This window comes from Opisthocomus hoazin, chromosome 7, assembly GCF_030867145.1.
Source record: "Opisthocomus hoazin isolate bOpiHoa1 chromosome 7, bOpiHoa1.hap1, whole genome shotgun sequence".
NCBI classification, from domain to species: Eukaryota; Metazoa; Chordata; class Aves; order Opisthocomiformes; family Opisthocomidae; genus Opisthocomus; species Opisthocomus hoazin.
The window spans coordinates 11,121,200-11,135,795 of NC_134420.1; the positions used below are offsets into that span (position 1 = coordinate 11,121,200).

Below are 14,596 nucleotides of genomic sequence, written 5' to 3' on the forward strand. Positions count from 1 at the left end.
GGGCATTTGTTTTTCTTTTTTTGTTTTGTGATTGTGAAGGTTTTTGTTTTGTTTTTTAAAATGCAGTATTAGTGATTAATTGGATTTTCAAGGTTTTTCACAAAGAGTTATGTTCAGGTATATCGGGATGGCATTTACACTATCCAGTTATTTTCCACAAATTAGACTAAAAACATGCAAAAATACAATAAACACTAACAACACTTTCAAGGGTTTTGTTTATTTTTGGTTTACAAACAAAGGCACCCAATATTTCTGTTTGTCTTATAAAAGCTCACGGATTTAGCATCTGTTTCTAAACATCTGTTCCTACTGTAGAGAAAAACATTACAGGAAAACGTAATTTTTTTTTCCTGGTCCCAAATTTAAATACCAATAACTGTTAAGTGACCATGTTATTTCAGACTGCTGCTCTTCCTATTTAATCAACTGGAATACCTCCTGTAACTTGCCAGTCAGTACAGTGAGTCTAACTTACTGTATCAAAATGTAGTTCCAGTATATTTTTGATCAACATCTGTTATGTGCAAACACTGGTATGAAGAACTGCAAGAGAAGAGGGTTCTGATATGGAAAAAACCCCAGTAGTTTCAGATAGAATTTCACAGACTGACTACAGGAAGTGACGAAACTAATGTAATGTGTGTGACACTGAATCTATTGTCAGTTAAAGATGATGACTGATGAATTTGTGCAAGATACCAATAGTGCACAGAACCATGTTCTTCAAAGAGGGAGAAAAGTTAGGTTTCTAAATTGGCAAACATTTAAAGAGTGGTTAAATATCCTTATGTTTAAAGTAATCCTTTTCTTCATTATTTATTCAAAAGAACAGATTTCTAAGCAGTGTTTTGGACCAGAAATAATCAGTTCACAGGCTTCGTAGTTCTCAGTATTAACAAAACAACATTAAAGTATCATGTATAATATTTATAAACAACCAAAATTCCTAAGTGAATTGCTTCACAGAATCATTTTCAGAATATGACGCATTTGTCTTTTTCAAACTTCAGCCACATGCCAACATGGGACAAGGGGTGTCAATGGATAGTAGGCACCTCTGAAAAGAGTCTACAATGCAGGAATGCTTAAGCATACTTTCAGGTCTACTAAGATACTTGGGAGGCAGTTAAAATGCAATGCACCTAATGTATTTGTTAAAGTGTAGCATCTTCAATCACAGAAGCCGTAATTTGTTTTCATCCACAGTCAGAGGTCTCTCACACAAGGTGTGGTCCTAGACCATTTCGGCTTTTCATCACTAGATTTATATATACACAGGTAATTTTAAAAAGGAATCAGCTTAACTACTTACCATAGAATATTTAGCTTCAACAAGGAAGCCGCTATCTTTTCAAAATGAGATATACACCTGCACGAAAGGTGTTCTCTTAAAAGTAAGAGTTTTCACAAGAATAGCAAAATAAGTTTTTTTACATACTTAATTCAAATAGGACAAAAAATACCAAGGGCAAGTATAACATACAGCTCTTGTGTAATTAAGTCATTATTTGCCTTTCCAAGCAGATTCAAGAACATATTCATCAGTATAAACTGATTTTAATGAACAAACACTGCGCAAGGGTACCGGTCAGTGCATCAATTAGAGGAACATTACAGCGTTCTCAGACAAACTCTGTGCAAACAAAATTTAAAGAGATCTTCATGTATTGCTTTAAACAAGGATACAATCTTTTCTTAGAACTTGCTATTTTTACAAATGTCTTCCCTACTGAAACTAAGCAACATGCAGAAAAAACCTATTTCTTCAGATTTAAACCTAATAATTTAAAGATAGATGGAAGAATTGTTAACGTACTTTAATTATGAAGCAAGATGCATCTTGCTCTGCTTTCCCAGTGAAATAAGAGGTTTTATTGGGGCAGGGGTGTGAGAAAGCGTGCTTATGCATTGGTGTTGTCTGTGCATCAAATTTCATAGCCCAGAGATTTAAAAGATTATTAATTCATGAAGTATTTGCTAACATTGCTTAGAATTTAAAAACAGGCTTATCTCTTCATGAAAGCCCATAGTTTGTCCAACTATTACCAGTAATATAAATAGCAACTGAGCATAATAAATTCCTTTCAAATACATTTACCCTTTGAAGCCAAAAGTGTAATAATCAAGTGCTGGCTCTATGTTCCCAATAAAAAAAAAAATCATTAAAAGAAGACAACGGTCAATGACTTTATACTTGCCTCCCTCAGGGTTACATTTCCGTTTATCTATTCAATGACAGGATCAATTCTGCTTTCAGAGAAGCAAATTGTTTATGCTGACATAAATGCAAGTTGGACGCAGTTTCGAGCACAGAACTGAATCACTAAGGGCATTCTGAAGACCAGATCAGACAAAAGGCTTTTCAGTAATTAAGGAAGGCTGGGGTGGTGGGTTTTTTTTTTTTCTTTTAAAGCAAAGTAGGCACCATTGTTGCATCTCTACTTTGAAAAGGGAAGAAGTAGCAAAAAGTAAAGACAAATTACAAAAGTCCTCAAATAATTTTTTCAGGAGATCCACCATCATTTATACACTTTTGTAACTTTTTTTTGCAAAACCTTTGTAATTTAGAAGAATTTCAAATAAATAGATCTACAGCAACTAGCAACTATTAAGTCAATATTTATCTTGCTCAATGCAGAGTAGAACTTAAAAGAAAAAATCATGTTAAGGCAGATTTCAATCAAACACGTTCCAAATTGCACAGTTCTGTTGGTCAGTGGTCTAAAATGTTTTCCCAGGTCAAAGAGCTGAAGCTACTTAAATGCTTGTCTAATGCAAATTCAACCTGGCACTTGACCATTGTTTTCTCTGTTTCCAGGACGATACACAACTAACATTACATATACCACACTGTATATTTCGCACTCCAATTTAAGACGAAATTATGCTTTTACAAAATGTGAGATGACTACATGTTACAGGCTTTGTGCAGTTAGACCACCGTATGCATAGATGTCCTAATGCTAAATTATCTTCTTCAGTATCGCATAGTACTGGAGGCTCTGAAGTAGGAGAGGAACTTGTAACACAGACTAACCACAAAGTACCAGATATTTCTTGCCATTTGTGATCTTGCAATAAAGATACGCCAGATCAGGATCACAAGAACTGTATTGAAGCCATAGCGTATATTCCTTAACCTAAGAAAAAACAGATGAAATAATTAAAAGCTAAGATACCAAGAATTACAGGAAAAAACAAACACTCTAAAAACTAACTTCTAGTGTAGAATTTAATTTGTTCATCTATTCATTTCAAGAAACATTACGAGTGGTACTAAGCAAATGACAGAAGTAAGCTGATAACTGAAGGACCAGAAAAGGCTTTTCCATAGCTCACTGCTGAAAAATGGAACACATGAAAACTAAGCAGCAGAGCCAGCCCTGTAGCTAACCACACGTACTTCTCCTTTATAGCTGCTTGACAAAAACCTCTTAAAGCCAATGTCACATACATGGTAACTTTCCTGTAGAAGGCTGCCACCTACGCCAAAAAATAAGGAAATATTTAGAACTATGAACTCCCCTCCCCTCATGTAAAACTTCATATATATGTAGAAGTAACTCCAACTGCCACTGACAAAAAACACCAACAACCAAAAACCCAACAACAGACATCACAGGATTTTCCAGCCAGAGCCAGGAGTCTTCACTGCATCCTTCCTTCTAAGGGAGCTATATTTAAAGATTAGGAGAAGGTTAACTGTCCTTTTAGGGCAACTGTGATTTTTAGCAATCTTCTCACATATAAAGACAGAAAGAATTTGCTCAGATTTCTTAGAAATAAAGCAATCTCTTTGGTTCAGTAGATCATGACAATCTGTATTGTAAAGGCAGCTCTTTTTAAGGAAATACTCACTGCCCTTATCTTGTTTTACAGGTAGGCTAGGTGTTACTATAGCCAGACCTTCCTCTGCATACCTTATTTGTAGAAAAAACAGTGTAAATTTCTGTATTAGAAAAGTAAAGCCCACTTTTCTATTTGAGGAAGAAATTCTACTCAGTAGTTTCCCAGAGAAGCCAGGTCAGCTACGCTGCCACATCTGGTTAATATTGAAGCAATGGACTCCTCAAGTTCAGATTAGTTTGAGTTAAGAGCCAGATGGTAATAGAAGGACCAACTTAATACCTCAGAGTAAGTATATGTTAGAATCTAAACCTCTTACAAAACAACCCACTTCAACTGAGAGCTGGGGGCAACCACATGCTGTTCCAGTACAAGACTATTCTGCATGTTATTTTTGGTATCACCCTTTGTAGAAAGAATGGCAACTGTATGGCAAGCCCTACGCATTTTTTAATAGCATCTAAATCAACATGAAAAAAAGTCAGAAGGGGACACCTCTTCAATTATCCCCAGCATTATCAAAGATTACCATCTTTCAAAAGTATATTTCAGGTTGTAACATAGCACCCCAATCCGCTCTACAACTGCAAACCCTTGTCTTTAGAAGCAGGACACAAGTAATGATCTAGACCACTTCTCTTTGTGCTATCAGGATAGCAGATGCGAAATAGTATTGCAGAACAAGATCAATCACTTATTTCACTCTTTTAAAGAGTCAAATCAAAAAGTCTACAACTGTCTTTATGAATCAGCCAAGAACAAAAGAAGGGCAACTATGCCAGTAAAATTCTGTATAGTAACAATGCATTCAAATTGGAGGAGTTAAGCCACAGATAAAAGGCTAAGAGAACACATCTTAGAGTACAGACATCAAAGCTTCCTGCTTCAAGGTGAAGAGTCCATACCTGTTTACTCGCCTGCTTCAAAAGATCTCATTCCCAGAACAAACAATTATTGTTCTTTTAAACCTCTTAACTGCGCAAGCCATTCTGACGTTTTGTTACTGTGAACCTTTTTAGCTTCCAAAAGATACTTGTGTAAAATCAAAAACCTGGATTACAGTATACACTAGCAATCAGAGCTACAACCATAATCCCAGACTAATACTGTAACTATTAATACTGAGAGCAACTCAAGAGCAACAAACAGAACAAGAAAGATGACATCTGACTTCTTTAGAAAACACTTCAGACAACTAGAGTGGAACAGAGTAATTCTGGAGGACCTCAACAGGTGCTATAAAGAACAATTAAGCCATAACATGGAAAAGCAAAACTTGACAAGGGCAAGAAAACACAGAAAATAAGAACAGAGGAAAATAAGAATTTTTACTTACTTATTCAAGTGTTTCCTAGCTGCAGGAAGGCCAGACATTTCTTCATTTAGCACATATTTCTTCGTTCCCATGCAGTAATTTTCCATGTATTCTGCCCAGTGTAGTTGTCGAACATCAAAATTAAATGTCTGCATGAAATAAAAGCTTTCACTGTTAGTTGCCTAAAAATTCACCTGCTACATATAATAATGTAAAGGCAAATAAATTCCAGATAATTCTAATTTGTCTTTGATGCAAGAAAGTTATTTTGATCTTAATCATAAAAACAATCCAGATTTAGAACCCATTTCTGACTCAACCACCAGCTTCTTAAACCCTCTCTTCCAAGTTTCAACCATTTCATGCCTTCTTTTTCCTCCTCAGCAGTAATATTCTTCCCTCCAAGTGCACTGCTTTCCCATTTCATCTGTAAGGGATTCCACTCTAGAAATAACTATTTTCCATTATGTTGTTTCCTTTTAAGCAACAAGATAATTCCAATATACTACAGAATAAACACTGCTCTGTGCAAAGTTCACTGCTTGATAAATGCAGAGTTCATTCAGCTGTGCTTATAGCTGTATAGCTATATTTTAAAGAACCATATGAGTATCTTCCTCAGGAGAAGAAGTTACTACAGTAAATTCACAACTCAAGTTTTTCACTGATGCATTGATTTCCTCATCTCAAGATTCTACAATAACAGCCATTTAAGTCCCAATAAATACCAAAATTTTCCTAGCAGGTTTTTAACTCTACCAATTTTACTTTAGGTAAAAGAATAAGCAAGATCATTACAGGAATAAGACAATTAAACATTTTTTGTACAGGGAAACTGTATTCAGCTTTAGAAGTTGTACACATACACTAAATCCCCAAGCTGCTTAACAGCATGGCAGGCATGTTATAAGGTTTTGTAAGACCCCACCCGGAGTATTGTGTTCATCCCTGGGGCCCCCAACATCAGGACATGTATCTGTTGGAGTGAGTCCAGGAGCACCACGAAGACAATCAAAGGGCTGGAGCACCTGCCCTACAAAGACAGGCTGAGAGAACTGGGGCTGTCCAGCCTGGAGAAGAGGAGGTTCCAGGCAGACTTTATTGCAGCCTTCCAGTACCTGAAGGGAGACTGCAAGAAAGCTGGAGAGGGACATTTTACAAAGGCCTGTAGTAACAGGGCAAGGTGCAATGGCTTTAAACTGAAAGAGGGTAGATTTAGACTGGATATAAGGAAGAAATTCTTCACCACAAGGGTGTTGAGACACTGGAACAGGTTGCCCAGAGAAGCTGTGGATGCCCCCTCCCTGGCAGTGTTCAAGGCCAGGCTGGACGAGGCTTTGAGCAACCTGGTCTAGTGGAAGGTGTCCCTGCCCATGGCAGGGGGGTTGGAACCAGATGATCTTTAAGGTCCCTTCCAACCCAAACCATTCTATGTTTCCATAATGAAAAACAAACCCATTACAGTTCTGAAGACAATCCCTCACAGTGAGTCTTTGTAATTTATCATTGTTTGCAAGTTAAAGGTCAGCATGTAGTTATAGTCATGACTATAGTCATGTATAAAAATACATACATGCTAAACAGCCTTCTAGCACTAGTAAGTTATCATTTTCCACAATGTATCATCATAGCAAGAATGTAAAAGTAAAGAAAGTAAAGTTTCAGCCATTATTTCAACTAGTTCCTTATTGCTGTATGCCCATTTTCCTGTAAGGCATATGGGGGGGGGGGGGGGGGGGGAGGGACGGACATGGGACGGCACACAAAACAACAACTCCATTACAGCTTCACTATTGCACAAATATTTTAATAACTTGGAATGAATCCCTTAATATTTGCATAACTCTTCCCAGCCATATGAGGGATAGGGAGATGGGAATCTGGCAGCACAGGAACTCATGCAGGAAATGAAGGTAGCTTCGTCAATACTAGTCACCAGGGTGAACCAGCTAGCCACATCCAGGTGTTTCTGTTAGTTTGAAATTGGTAAACACAGCACAAAAAATAGAGGCTTACATAGATCGTCAACAACACACAGCAGAAGACTGAGATTTTTGACTCTGAGCTCTTTCACTCACTCTTACTCAGACCCTGCACTCAACAACAGTTTTTATTCTTCAACAGCCTTCAGGACTTTTCTGTTACGCTGCTTCTGTTACGCTTTTCCCCCTCCATGAGGCAGTTTTAGTCACACAGCAAAAGCGTGCTTCAGAAAGAAGTGATAGAATTTGCACTTACATTTCTTTGAATACTTGTGGCTCTCTGGCCACAGCATGAAAAGTGTATATAAAAGTTGTTACTAGTTTAAAAACAAGCAAAGAAAGTCCCTCAAAACCCACCTCCTGTTCCTCAGACGAGAGACAGTGGTCAAGTAGTAAAGCCTTGTTTTATCATGATGTAGGTAAAACCGTAACAGCTCGGCCACTTAGTTGATATATGGGTGACACCAGATCACATGATCAGGCCTCTCCAAAGACAATCTTCTATATCAGGCCTCCTTCAAGGTGGTCCTGCCTTTCTTCATCTCTGATCACATCACTGATGTAGCTTATAACACAGCCTGGGCACAACTGAAAGGATGTGACAGGCATCTCCAGCGCTGAATTAGTACTGGTGTTAGCTCCCCACTACAGTAAGCAGCATTACCAGCTCATGACCTTACTCCATCTTAAACAAATGAGCTTATATTTTACTTTCAGTCTCCATGCCCACATCCCACAGCTACTTGCCTTTCTGTCTTCAGGGTTTAGCTGGTTCATTAGCATAGTCATATTTTCAGTATTCCAGATCCAAGAATTGCTTGTAAAGTATTCTAATAACATCATGGCCTTATGAAGACGTGTTATTGTTTTCATCATCCTACAGCCCAAGGCACGGAATGTACAGGTTACAATGGTAAACATTAGTTCAAACAAGAAAAACAGATAGTAAGATTGTACACTTTCTACCCTCCAACCCCACACCCCCATGTTAACATATCTCATATTGCTCTGTACCCAAAGCATGTTATGTCAGATCAATAGGATATTTCTGCATATTATTAAAGTGGACTTTGGCTGTCCAATCTTTATATAGAATCAGAAATTATAGGACAGTCCTTTTTTCCTAATCCTACCTCCCAGTACAATAGTAATTTTCTTCCCTAAAAAGAAAGAAGAGATGGTAAAATGCTGTCTTCTATTGGTAACTCTTAGTTAGGGCACAGAACACTTTTCACCATACTGGAATATCTAGCTGTACTGAACAATTTAACTTGATGAAAGTCAAACTGCACAGCACAGAACATATGCATGTGACAACTTTAAGCAAGGGCCTAAGTTTCCCTGATCATCTTGCACACTGTGCAAGACCAGATCTCTGTAACAAAACAAAATTGGTTTATTATGGTCACTAAGAGATCAAGGCTTACAACCACCAGAAATACAGCTTAGCTCCTTAACCCTACTGCTTCTGCAGCAAAGGCAGAAAAATACTTAAGGGCACAGACAGACCACCGCAGATCCTGCTAGTTAGGTGATCAGTTCCATGCTACTTCAAAATATGCAGAAATATCTTCATCATCCCTTATTATGCAGAGGAAGCAACTCTACAAAACCATCACTTGGAGTACTGAGAAATTATGCTATAAGGATCAATTTGGGCAAGTTTCTCTTTGATCAGATCATCTGAAGCGGACCCAAAAAATGTGAGTCATCCAGTGTCTCAGACGTAAAGTTCCCACATTTATGACAAAATTGTTTCAAGTGCTACAGTGCTAGAGATGGGCACTGAATTTTAACATGTACTATCTTGTACCACATAACATAATGCTATTAAATTCTGGCTATGGGTGCTCAAGGTATTTCCATCTTGCAGAGCTGCTTCCAGTTTGATCCTTATAGCAGGACACACCGATCAATTTAAACATGCAGGTGGGGAGGCAAAGAAAGCAGAACAACCCAGCACTAACAGGAAATGGCTTTCTGAAGGTAAGTTTTGTTCTTTAAAATTCATAGAAGCAATAAAAACCACTGCTTTTGCTCTGAAAGCTACCTTGATGCATTCATACTTGTAGAAGGGATATAGCACATTGTCCCATAAACTCTTCTATAGAAAGTATTTTGCATGGCATTAGTGTCCCCTATTGTCACTAATGGCTGGCATCTCTGTAGCTAAGGGAGTATCAAAATTGCCTCGTTTTCTTCTCACGAATTAGAACACAAATTGCAGAGATCAGTGAAAAAGCAGAGTATCTCTAAAGCACAAATATTTTTCCTTAAACCTTGTAGCAATCTACCTACAGAGTAATTTAGAGTTGTATTCAAACTTTAGACTGTAAGCTAATTTTATTAGTAGACATTTCTAGATGCTTTCAAACACCTGTTTATAGTTTCACCAGTTGGGCAAAGTGGCAACAGCGAGCGCTGAGCTGAACCAGAGTTCCTCTGATTCAAAAATAATTAGGAATATGGACTGTGCATCCAAGAAAACTTGTGCCCCTGCAAAATACTTAATGGTGCAAGTTAATATCTGATTAGACAAGTGTAGATTTTGAGTTTGCTAATGGCCACTGACACTGGTTTTTGTTCTTTTCTGTACACAAAACCTAAACTAAATTTAAACTAATGTTAAGGCTAACCTCTGCTGGGAATCTTGCCGCCTCTGCTTATGGATATGGTTTTAGCACATAGCTAAGCTCATTTAAAGAAAAAAAAAAAGAAATTGAGTGGCTAAAAAGAGTTCTGCCTCAGCTGCAGATGTTTTCCCTCCCTCCAACTCAAATTGGATTTAGTGACTGGCCACAGAACCAGATGATTCATTTTATCAGTGGAAAATTGTTCCTTTTCTTTGAAAGGTTAGTCTCTTGATACATCAGCCAAAAGAATCAAATGTCTCCACATTTTCTCAACTGCTAGATGAATTATAAAGTTGGCAGAAGAGGACCATCTTTCTTGGTGACAGCTTGTTAGTTTGCACTAAATCAACATGAAAATACACTGTTTCTTGAGAAGAAAAGTAAGTATGGCAACAGCTTCATTCAGAGATGTCAGCAATGAGTGTCATTTAGTGGACGCTTGCATAGCACTGGCACATTAAGTTTTTAACTTCAAAGGCACCATATTCCTCCTGCAAATGGGAATACACACATGACTCAAAAAAGAACATGAATACACATAACGGAACTTTATCTCTCAACCTGAAGTTCTGAAATACACACTTCACGGGTTGTTCCAGAGATAGCCACTGGATACAAGTCGTAAGTGTTAAAGCCATATATAACCAGTCAGTATAATCTCAAGCACTGTATCACACCTGCTCCATAAGCTGAACACAGAAAACAGTCAGACCTGCTGATCATCATAAAGAACTGAACACTAGTGGCAGTCAGCAAATCAGTGTGACAGCATGCAAGACTTTCACCTAGACGCTAGATAGACTTTTGCCTCTACTAGGCAGTCCTTACTGCCATTAACACAAAAACACACTACAACAGCTTGAGTTGTTGTATCACAGGAATTACAAGTTTTAAGCAACAGTTAATCGAATTATCCGTAAGTTAGGTGTTCATGTTTCTATACCAGACAATTGAAAGCGACCTGGCTTAAGACTCTGACTGCATTTTGAAGAAGTCTTACATACAACCTATTGTCTCCAGGCTAAAAACAATTCTGATGCTAACTACAGACTGATCCTTCAGTGAATCTACAGGCTGCCAATCTACAAGTCTCTGCATAAGCATTGAAGATAGTTATATATTTTTTTTAAAAAAGATTCCTCTAAAATACATGAAAGAAGCTTTCAGATTTGTCTTTGTTTAGATTTTCATTTGGGTGTAAGTTTTGAAATGTAACACATTCTACTGGAATTCTTATTTTCCCAGTAGCTCTGTGGTTCTATTAGGTGCACAGCTTAGAAGTGCCTCCACGAGGAAAACCAATGCTAATCTATTCAATAAAAATGTACTCCTTACTAATTTTTGGTTTGTAGGACAGCAACTATGTGAAAGGTGCTTCATGTTAAGTTTCAAGAAGCTTTAAATTGAATGATAAGATATGAAATTATGTCCTTTACACCTACCTACACACATCAACCACACCTTCCCTCTAGCTTTGTAAGAAGCAGTAACAAAAAATGAATTGCTGGAGATATGCCCGAATTACAACTTTAAATAAACATTTCATGCCACATTCTGTTCTTCCAGAGTAACTGGAAAGATCTGCTGGGTGTGTATTTTTAAAGGCTTTAAGATTTCAAATATACCGAATTGTTTTTAAATAACATACGGTTCTGTTGTGCTAAGCAGTATGTAAAGTTACAAGAAAGAACTATGTCTTATATCAAAATTGATTGGACAATTAATAAGCTTAGCTACACAATTAAGTACATATGGCAAGCTACTGACACCACTATCCTTAAACTTGGATGCTAAGGATTATCAACACTATTTACGTAATTGCTCAATGCTATAACATTCTTAAGTATTTAGTATAAAATATCAAATTGTCATTATGTCAGTCCTTATGGTACATGTTCTTTCTATAAAGTTTGGAAGAAATATTATATGCATTATTTCTTCCTTCCCTTTCCATAACTGTTAATATTATCAGAGAACTGTTAAATCCAAGAACCTTCAACTGGATGCAAAAACAGCAAAAATATTTCCATCTCACTAAAAACACTGCTTCCACAAGTGAGATGCAAAAGAATGATTTAATATCTGTTGAAACCTTTCTGCAATAACTTTTAAAAAAACACTGATTTTTTTTTTTGTTATTATGAATATAATTCTTCACTTCTGAATGGTCATAGGCCTGATCTATTTCTTCCACTTGTTAAAAATTTCTCATTCAGTTGCACTGTAATACCCTCACAGCATGACAACAGTGCAGTTAAACCTACATAGTAATTTCATTGCTTAGAGTTCTTCCTTCACTGTATGCAATAAAGACCTCAGAGGTGTATTCAGACTCAGCACACACAGGGCAGGCTATTGACCACATGAAGTCCAGTTAGCACAGTATTTGCATTTTCTTGTGCTGATTTAACTACATTTTTACCACACTGCTCAAGTTTTTCTACTAAATCATGGTGGAAAAGGTCACATTTTAGATTAAGCCAGTCCTTCTTCACTCAGAACAGCATTATATTGAGTTTAAGAATCTCCAGTAAAGTTTCAAGGCTTCAGAAGTTTCCCAGTACATGCCACCTGGTAATTAAAGCCATTCTGTCAACTTGACGGAGTGACCACAGCAACAGCAGTACATCCCTATACCATGACTGGCTCCAGCCTATCAGTTAAAGCCAGATTCCTGTATGTGAGCTGGGTATCAAACTTAAAAGCTTTTCTTTCAAGTGCATTTGAGTAACCTTAGTGACTGAACAATAGCTTGTTTTAGTTGAATCTCCCATCTTTCCTAGAAACTGGAAATCTTGTGCATGACAGGAAACTCACCCATCCACTGTTATACTAAACTAATTAGGAATACTTACATCAGTAATACTTCACAGGCTAGAAAATACTTATTTAATGTCACCAGTTGTACTACTACTGACTAAAGTTCTAAACTCCATCTCTGGACATCAGTTAAGAACTCCAGGAAAGGCAAAACCAAGATTCAACATTCCCAGTGTTATAATACAAGACTGCTAAGAGTGTTCTAAACAACATGATTATTCACAGCCTTGGTTTACTCCCACTGGTCAAATACTTAAAAGACTAGACACTTTTTAAAGACTGCCAAGATTCTGGCAGCACTACTTCCTAACCATTTGAAAGACAGTAGGTTGGCATTTATAGTATAACTATTTTTAGTGAGTGATGAAGTCTTCATATCTGTCAGGGAATTCCTATCAATTTTTATTAAGAGTAACTTAAAATTGCAGACAAACCTAAAAGCTAGGACCTTGTACATTCAATACCTTCCTTTGATCTGACGAGCTCCCATCTTTTTCATGTGGGAAAGTTACAGGCACAGCCTCCTGTGCTGTGCCTGTAATAATAGTGTAATACTCGTAGCAACAGTACGCTACAAGTTGCTACAAGTATTACACTATTGAGTAGCTTGGAACAACAGAACCCAAGGCAGTTTAGAAGTTATCTCCTACAAACCACTTACATGGCTTCCTTCTACTGATCCAGTGCCAAGTCTTACAGAACTTTTCCCATCCTTGTAAGACAGACCTAGACTACAGGATAATGAATGAATACTCACTTGTCACCAGTGTGGAGATTACTTATAGTCTGAAGACAAATACTTTTGAAAATATAACATATGTAATGAGTTAAGATCATATGGCTTGGCAAATCTGAAACAAATTGCAGCGACATCTTATATTCCTGCTACATAATTTAGTTTATTTAGCCCATTTAGCAGAGCTATGCCACTTTCACCACTTAAGAAGTTAGCCAGATACTAGTGTAAATACTATAAACTGAATGGAATGTCGAGATGATACAAACCAACACATCAGATCAAGTTGTATCATCTACAGGAATAATTAACAATTATTATACTTAATTAGCAATTACTAACTCCGTCTCCCGTTCCATTTTCAGTTTATAATAGCAACAACAATCTTAATGCAAGCCACCTCCTCGAGTTTAATGACTGGCTAGGATTCTGATCCGAGACTATCTCAGACAGCATTGTTAAGCCAGTCATTAATCTCTTCAAAATGCAGCCACTGACTTGTTATTGCTTATAGTTAGTAAATCTAGATAGTGCCCACGCCATGTCTTCACAAGTCTCCATCACCTTATCAGCAAGGTATTTTTAGCCCTGTCCTTCTTACCACGGTTTATGACCTGTCAATCTGAGCAAAAGATCATACAAAAATGCAGGTATGGTATGGCTGACTGCAGTCCAATATTGACACAAGAGGGGGTTGGATTGCACACTAAAATTAGGGTGCCTCACTGCACTTTCTAATGGATTTATCTTGAAATTCAAATTAACGTGGTATCCTGTAGGAAAAAATAAGGATCAACATATTTTGAGCATTTATTATTCAAGAACAAACATCACTTGCTAGATCTTCTAATTCTGTGTACCTTGACTACTCAAACCCCCAAACTATTCAACAAAAAACATCCTCATTTTTGCTAGAAAGTCACTTTGACTTCAATGACCTATTCTCAGGAAAAAAGGCTGAGTTTTAGTCACAAAGCATTCAGGGGAAGAAAAAAATTTTCAAAGTAATCAATATACATCATAGTGTAAGCATAGCTTTGTTTAAAAGTCAGAGGAACAGACAAGACAGAGCTAGTCACCATTACCTTGGGCTTCTTCCAGTAATCCTGAGGTAGATATCATACAGGAATGCTGGGGCCTTATGGCTTACAGCAATCCAGTAATGATATAAAAGGTGATTGGAAGTTAGATTTACATTGGGCCGTCTGAAGGCCTGTTCGAGAGGATTCCTCTTGAAAGTAGAAATTACATGGTATTCTGA

At 37.3% G+C, this 14,596-nt stretch overlaps 1 protein-coding gene across 4 annotated transcripts in view; it reads right to left on the minus strand.

Moving 5' to 3' along the window:
- Nucleotides 1-207: 207 nt before the first annotated feature.
- The window catches only part of FAR1 (fatty acyl-CoA reductase 1), a 43,870-nt gene continuing 29,481 nt past the window's right edge, over nucleotides 208-14,596 (minus strand). For 3 of the 4 annotated variants that reach the window (XM_075425461.1, XM_075425462.1, XM_075425463.1), the window contains exons 9-12: nucleotides 14,421-14,592; nucleotides 7,894-8,023; nucleotides 5,186-5,313; nucleotides 208-3,143 (exon numbers count right to left, since the gene is read on the minus strand). In XM_075425461.1, coding sequence (XP_075281576.1) covers nucleotides 2,981-3,143; nucleotides 5,186-5,313; nucleotides 7,894-8,023; nucleotides 14,421-14,592 — 593 coding nt within the window. In that variant the 3' untranslated portion in view covers nucleotides 208-2,980. Of the gene's footprint in view, nucleotides 3,144-5,185; nucleotides 5,314-7,893; nucleotides 8,024-13,936; nucleotides 14,109-14,420; nucleotides 14,593-14,596 lie in introns of all 4 variants that reach the window. The other variant, XM_075425464.1, reaches the window with a different exon arrangement.